The sequence below is a fragment of the Penaeus vannamei genome, chromosome 19 (genome assembly GCF_042767895.1).
Source record: "Penaeus vannamei isolate JL-2024 chromosome 19, ASM4276789v1, whole genome shotgun sequence".
Classification (NCBI taxonomy): domain Eukaryota; kingdom Metazoa; phylum Arthropoda; class Malacostraca; order Decapoda; family Penaeidae; genus Penaeus; species Penaeus vannamei.
The window spans coordinates 4,830,139-4,837,638 of NC_091567.1; the positions used below are offsets into that span (position 1 = coordinate 4,830,139).

The following is a 7,500-nucleotide window of genomic DNA, read 5'->3' on the forward strand; positions in this document are numbered from 1 at the left end:
ATCAGTACAGAACTAAAATAAAAATCCCTACCTACCAACCCCCTTTCAGAGGGAATCTGTTACCTGAACCATAGTTTCTTTTTTCTTTCTTTTTTTTGTAATGAAATATTACGCAACAGTCTATACTTCATGGCTAGGCCTAAGCTGTGTACAGCTAGCCCACCAGCTGTGAGTCATGATGCATATACATGTCACAGGCTGGTATGTCATGACGGCTATTCCTGTACCTGTCAGTGATGGGATATACATACCGTGTCCCTTGTGATTTTAGTTTATTAATTGTTTTTAAACATAGACAGACCTGCCTATCTCATCTCTTTTTCCTTGATTTTCATATTCTTTCTTATTCTTTACTGCTATTATAATAATCATAATAAAAGTAATAGCAATAACATTATCATTATTAACAGCAGGAAAAAAATGTTATTTGAAAATTCAAGGAATGGGGAAATCAGGTGAGGACACATAGGGCCTACCAATTGACTTCTTGGTAGCTGAGCATTTGAGAAGCCATCTGTATGCAAGAAAATTCACACAAAAAACTACAATGGACAGTACATTCACCTATGGCCAATGAGATAAATTTGAAATATAAATCCACAATAAAATTATTCATTTTTACTTCCTCTTATTTGTTTAAACTGAGCTAAGGAGAAAAAAATACTGAAACCAAAAATAATCTATCCAGAGAAGAACATAATTTCAACATTGGAATTATATATTATTTACTTATTCTTAACTATGAAAACGAGACAGTGACAAATTGAATATGAGAGAGACAGATATACATTAAGAAAGACACTAATGGACAGAGTCAGAGACTCAAATGTAAAGAGACAAAATAACAGATATTGAAACAGGAGGTAGAGGCTGAGACAGAAAGCAAAATTGAGGCAAACAGATAGAGAGAGAGAGACAATGAGACCAAGAAAGAACAAGTGAGACAACAAGATACATGAAGGGTGGCCTAAAGAAAGGAACAATTTCCCAATTTTATTTAACAGCCTGAATTACATACCTTGCTATCCTCTTCCTTAATTTCTAGCGATATGTCGAAGAGGTGTTCATATTCTGAGTGATGCTGTCGGGTTTGATGTTGCTCCTCTTCCTTTTTTATCATTTTGCTCTTTGGAATTCTGCGAAATGCTGCAGCAAAGGTGATGAGAACACGAGCAACCTTGAGGCAAGAGAGAGAAATAACTGTCAAAGATAAGTCTATTACTAACTAAGCAATCTTAATATTTTGAAAAAACTAATCTTCATAATAAAAATATCTATAAATCTAGGACTCAAGTCAAACCTGGACTCTCTTTCAATGATAATATGAAGCCTGACACCCCATATTGCACTGTATGAGTATATATATAATTTTTCTATTCAGCTGATTTTTCTTGCCTGTATACTCACTGCCTCTGGAATCTGACAGCGAAATACATGACACTGGAATATGGCTGTCTCATGTGTGTCCCCATGTGATGAAGTGAAGGCAAAACATCTTGCTTCTGAGGTATCCACTTTTCCCCGTGCACAAAATAGGATACGATGAATTTTGAAACGTGTCATCTCAGAGCTTGTAGTTGCATCATAAATTCTGAAAAGCAAATATATAATACATAAAGTTTTTTATTTTCTTGAGCTTTTAGTTTTAACAAATATAGCCAAAGCATTTTCTTAGCTGACAAAAGACATTTTAGCAGAAGGGAACTTACATGACATAGCCCTCAGAGTTTGATGGGACAGACACAGAGACCTCAAGGGCCTGCTCCTGGGCTTGATCATTTAGTATGGCCATGTTGCGTTGGATCTCAGCCTCACTTCGAGGAGCATTGATGGAGGCTGCTCCCAAGTATGTTACTCTATTGAATATTGTATAATCGCCGCTCCCGTCCTCTGCCTGAACTCTCTCCACTGGAAAGTTGAAGATTTTGTGAAGCCTAATAACAAGATATTCTCCTACTCTTGCAACTGTTGAATCTAATTTTCAATATTACAATATCTTATGGGCAAGTCTTTAATTTTTCTTATCATTTATGCTGAATGTTGGGTAACTGAAGGCCAAATGGGAAATGAATTATCAAATAAGGATAGAGATTACATGGGGTATCATTAATATAAATGACATTCTTTTGCCTCTCAACAAAAACAAAAAAAAACAAGAAAAAAAAGTCATCTTTGGCATTAAGCACAGAACTCACTGTCATCGTCTGATGCAGTCTGCGAAAAACTAGGATTGTTTTCCCCGAGGTTTCTATTGTCAATTAAGTTCTCTGAGTTGCTGCACAAGTCCTCGCTCAGAGTAGATGTCTGAGTGTCCAGAATTGGCAGGGCATCACAAGGAGTGTCATCATCTTTCTTTGTGCTAGAGTTTGCGCTTGTGTCGAGGCTGCCATTTGGAGAAGAACTGTCTTGGGCTTTTTCCCTCATTACCTGCAAAGAGATTGAGTGTGAAATGATAACTTAATATGTAACAAAAATAATTCATTTATAAACTGTGAATCCTATTCAAAGACATTGATTTGTGTTTTGTCCTGTGAGAATGAAAGCAAGAGGGGAGGGGAGGGGAGGGGGGACGGAGGGAGGGAGGGAGGGAGGAAGGGAGGAAGGGAGGAAGGGAGGGACGGGGGGGGGGAGAGAGAGAGAGAGAGAGAGAGAGAGAGAGAGAGAGAGAGAGAGAGAGAGAGAGAGAGAGAGAGAGAGAGAGAGAGAGAGAGAGAGAGAGAGAGTGAGAGAGAGAGAGAGAGAGTGTTTATGTGTGTTTATCTGTATCTATCAATTTCCATATCATCATCTAAACATGTATCCATGAACATTTACTTTAGTCTAGACAAAAAATCTATCTATGTTTCTACCTATATATGCACAAACCTTAAAGGAGTACAGGACCAACAATACCTCTGTAAGTTCATGTTGCAGGTCATCCATACTGCCGTTATTGGCTATGTTTAGCTGTGGCTCGGAGTCCTGACCTGCCAGACTCTCCACAATCTCATACTCTTCACTCGTACCTGCAGAATCACTCGACCTCAGGCTGGAACACTCTTCCATACTTCCCTGTAAGAAAAAATTATATCTTTAGCACACATAGTCAGAGCCATGTACAATGAACACATATAGAAGCTGTGTGTGTGTGTGTGGAGTGGTCTCCAAGTTGCTATTTGATAAACTACAGAAAATAATCATCAGTTACTTTTACCTAAAATGAGGTCACGAGCAATCCCAACAACATTAGAGGAATGTCATATAGTGTACAGATACTCAGAGGCAGACAGACACAGACATTAATACAAACACACACGGATGAACAAAGAGTCAAACACACACATAAAAACACACACACACATAAACACACACACACACACACACACACACACACACACACACACACACACACACACACACACACACACACACACAAATCAACATTTATGTTACTGGATTTCATAGCAACTACCAACCATCTATGAGGATAATAATCAAGAACAGACTATGCCCAACATTATGAAAATCTTAAAACTACAAAAACATTAAGATAAAGAGAAGATCACAACATAAGCATAACACAACTGATTCAAGACACCACTGTGGGAGTCTACAACCATGGGTTCAGTTACAGACCAAAACCCTGATCACAAAAAGCTATCACCTCAAAGATTCCACTCCACAACCATGGTGCAGATCAAAAACCAGGAAACTAGATGTTTTTCTAACAAGAATACTAATGAAACATACAAGACTCAGAGAGCATCTACATAGACTAAAACTTGAAACAGACCCAAGCTGCAGATGGTGCCAACAGCCAAAAGAAACGGTAGAACACCTAACACTACAAAGCCCATGTTTTCATGCTAACAGAACTAAACTAATAGAGACACTAAAAAAATGAAAATTACTAATCCTAATATCTTTTCACTCATTAAAGGAGATAATCATCCATCGGTTAAAAAGTACTACATTTCAAGACATATGAAGAACAAGACTAGTGAATATCATATAAAACAGAGAACATAACAATAATTGATAAAAGAAAACCTGCAATCAAAAGATAGAAGACTCCAAGAATCAAGATCCAGGGAATAAAGACACAATAAGACTAAAATCCTATAATAGAGGAAAGAAGAAGGAGTTGCAGACCATTTCACAGTGCTATGCCTCGCTGTCTTCCTTTCTCTTTTTCCCCCTATTTCTTCTTCTGATTTTCCAATTCCTGTCCTTCCTTTACCTCCTACTACTACCCAATAAATCTAATAAAATCAAAGCAAATCAAAGATCCTGCATGAAGAACCACAACAGGCATCATCAGAAACCAAACAAAAGCAGCTATAAAAATGTATACAGATTCACCACAATTTTTTCAATGTGAACGCAACTGTAATATAATACATACTGGTACTGATATTTAACATAAAAATGTGGACTAGCACAACTCCATAGACAGCAGATTAAATAACAAAATTTATTTATGAATGAATGGCACTCCCTTTGCACTATCATTTCTCATGACACTACTACATTTATATATGAACATCAATGAAACAATGCCGTTATAGCCTCTCAACCAGTGCATTTTTGTTTTATGCTTGAAATAATGGAGGTGCAATAATCCCCTTCATCTTACATTAAAGTAGGACAATAATAGCCACAAATGAAGAAAGATTCCTGATGCTAAGGGCATCTCCATCAGCTCTCAAGGAACCTTGATACTACACAGTTGAATGAAAAGTTATAGACGGTGGTATTCTTTAATAAAATGCACAGGACTTTCTTTGATTTATCATTGTTACTGGTACATCTATTTTTACCTCTCACTTTCCTTGATATAGTTCATAATCACAAATGCTACGGCTACAGTGGGTTTCTATTGACTGGAAGTAAGATTGCTGATTGCAGATATCACACTCAGTTTACTATATCATGTTCATGTCAGAAAATTACACAGATAAACAAAAGAGAAAAATGTGTATATATATACTATATAAATGGAATAAACATACGCGCACACAGTGTACACACAAAATAAATAAGAAATAAAATAAATAAATATCTAGACAAAATTACCTTTTTCACTCAACTGCAAAACACATACCGTAACTATTTCAACATAGACTATACAATATAAAACCAAATCATCCCATTCACGTAAAATCAATTTAAAAAAAATCTGTAAAGCTCATATCTGGCCTAAATAATAATTCACTTTCACATTTTCCACTTAGAATAGTATCAAGGTAATTCTATAGAGCATGGATGCACTCGTCAGAGAGTAAGTCCCTAACTCCAAGTCACAAAATTTATCAATCAATCTAAGTTGCCGTGACTGGGCCACTGCCCAAGGAAAGGGTTGATGGGGGGCTCTGCCCCCCAACAACCCCAGGGAAACACTGTCTTTACCTCAGTATGCATGGCAAGATAGATCTGAAACTCAGGAGCACTGAGTGTATTTAGGCTAAGAGCAGCGCTTTTTTCTTTTATTTGTGGTGCTACTGTTCGTGTCTGTAAATTATTTCTTGTACTGAGGACTGCAATGTTTTGTCCTCAACAAAAATATCATATTCAATTTGCCCTTACTTAGTGTCCATACCGTAAAGATTAACTGATATCAATCTCGGAAATTTAAAAAATCTCCGAGATCAAAATACTAAAGCTCTAACTACAATGCATATCATCATTTGTTAAAAACATCATTTCATAGATACTATTTATATTCCTTTCTTTTCTTTAAAATATACTTTACCTCAGCATTTTCTACTTAATTTAAATATGATACTGATTATTATGGAATGCTTTAATCAATACAGGAAATGAGTTAGTCAATTATAAATAAAGGAATTGAAGTTGGAGTCGAGTCAATGTCCGTGGTCTAGTATTTTGAAGAGTCAGAGCTTGAGTAAAAGAACAGTGATTTTCAAGTACAATACAAGAGTTGTATTTAACCAGTTTCTGATTTAGGTATATTTGAAACTAGTTAAATATCTCTTGTACTACTCATTCTTATTCATAACTTTCTTACAAGTAACTATATTCTGTTCTCTATTCATTTACTTTTACCAGGATAAATTTTCTCTGAATTATTTAATTAATTTCACAGTTATTTGAGCTTCAGCTGACAGTAGGTCACAAGCAATAAATGAAATTATAAACTATCCTTAGATTGTTGGTAAAGCTCATACAAATGCATTAACAAAGGCCATTACATGACTTAAGACAATATTAAACATTCAAAATAATCTATTTTATTAAGAATTTACATTGAAAACGGGTGTTCATTCTCTAGTACTTAAAAATGTAGGTGGACACATCTACACAAATGATTTGAGTGCAGAAAAAAAAATTGTAACTTAATAATATTTGAGTAAATATAACCAATAAACCCAGACAATAGCCTATACATAGCCTCCATGCCAAGCAATGCTCTGATAATATATATATATTTTTTTGCAAGCCAGAGCTTAGTAATTTTAAATCAAACGAAAGAAAAAAATATTTTGAGCTCTATCTTCCCAAAACATACATGGTGGAGAACTGTTGGCCTTTGCTAGAGCGGTGACAGCACAGAGTTTCTTGTGTTCACTGAATGCTGCATGACTAACAGATTAGATTTAAACCTGTAGGCCCTTTATCTCAGTTCACAGCCAGTTTCAAGCAACTTTAGATAGAACAGGTCAAACACAATTACGAGCAAAAAATCTCATTTTGAAAATCATTAAGTTAATCATCAAAATAACCATTCTTCTCTTTTAGATTATTACAGTCTCTCAACCACTTTTTTAACTAAATTCAAACATTTTGCTAAAAGTCTGTAAATTCTTTGGGCATTATATAGCTAGAACTGATGTTGATTTTACAACAGAAATTGATCTCTTACCTATTCTTTAGAAAAAAAAGCTACCAAACACATTAAAATCATATCAGGCATTAGATCAATAGCTTCAGAATTTGACTAATATCATTTATTTATCTTACCTTCTCAAATGGATAATAAACTTCAAACCATAAAAACTTCATTGCAGAAACATATCAATCAATAATCAGTCCAGCAGGTTTCAGGTCTTGAAACGGAATCCTTTCTTTAAATATGATATATACAATTGGTGTTGAAATTGGAACCTAAATCATTACTTGGGTAGTATATAGATTACAACAAAATTTAAAACATAAATAAAAAAAAAAAAATCTAAAGTAAAGTCCTCATGCATAATAGTGCCAATTTCAATATAAAATATGCTACACAAATCCTGCTCATTTCTTTTGTCTCTTACTTATAAAAGTTTTAATGCAGATTAACTAATAAATCCAAATGTTACTTTTATTTCAGCAAAACGAATATAAAATACTTCTTTCAACACTGCACAGCAGATTAAAAAAACACATGAAGTTTATATCTCTGTGCAGTCTAATGTATATCACTAATGAGAAATCTGGCTTCAGAAGATTTTCTATTGACTAAAACTACTGTCTGAAACCAGATTGTAATACATCATCACAAGCTATCAACATCAAGCA

General features: G+C 34.9%; 1 protein-coding gene across 6 annotated transcripts in view; it reads right to left on the reverse strand.

The window, feature by feature from the left end:
* The window catches only part of GAPcenA (GTPase activating protein and centrosome-associated), a 38,123-nt gene that overhangs the window by 29,927 nt on the left and 696 nt on the right, over nt 1-7,500 (reverse strand). For 4 of the 6 annotated variants that reach the window (XM_070133805.1, XM_070133801.1, XM_070133800.1 and 1 more), the window contains exons 2-7: nt 6,961-7,064; nt 2,893-3,051; nt 2,196-2,427; nt 1,710-1,908; nt 1,408-1,591; nt 1,019-1,177 (exon numbers count right to left, since the gene is read on the reverse strand). In XM_070133805.1, coding sequence (XP_069989906.1) covers nt 1,019-1,177; nt 1,408-1,591; nt 1,710-1,908; nt 2,196-2,427; nt 2,893-3,051; nt 6,961-7,002 — 975 coding nt within the window. In that variant the 5' untranslated portion in view covers nt 7,003-7,064. The remainder of the gene's footprint in view (nt 1-1,018; nt 1,178-1,407; nt 1,592-1,709; nt 1,909-2,195; nt 2,428-2,892; nt 3,052-6,960; nt 7,065-7,500) is intronic. The other 2 variants (XM_027373378.2, XM_070133804.1) reach the window with 1 other exon arrangement.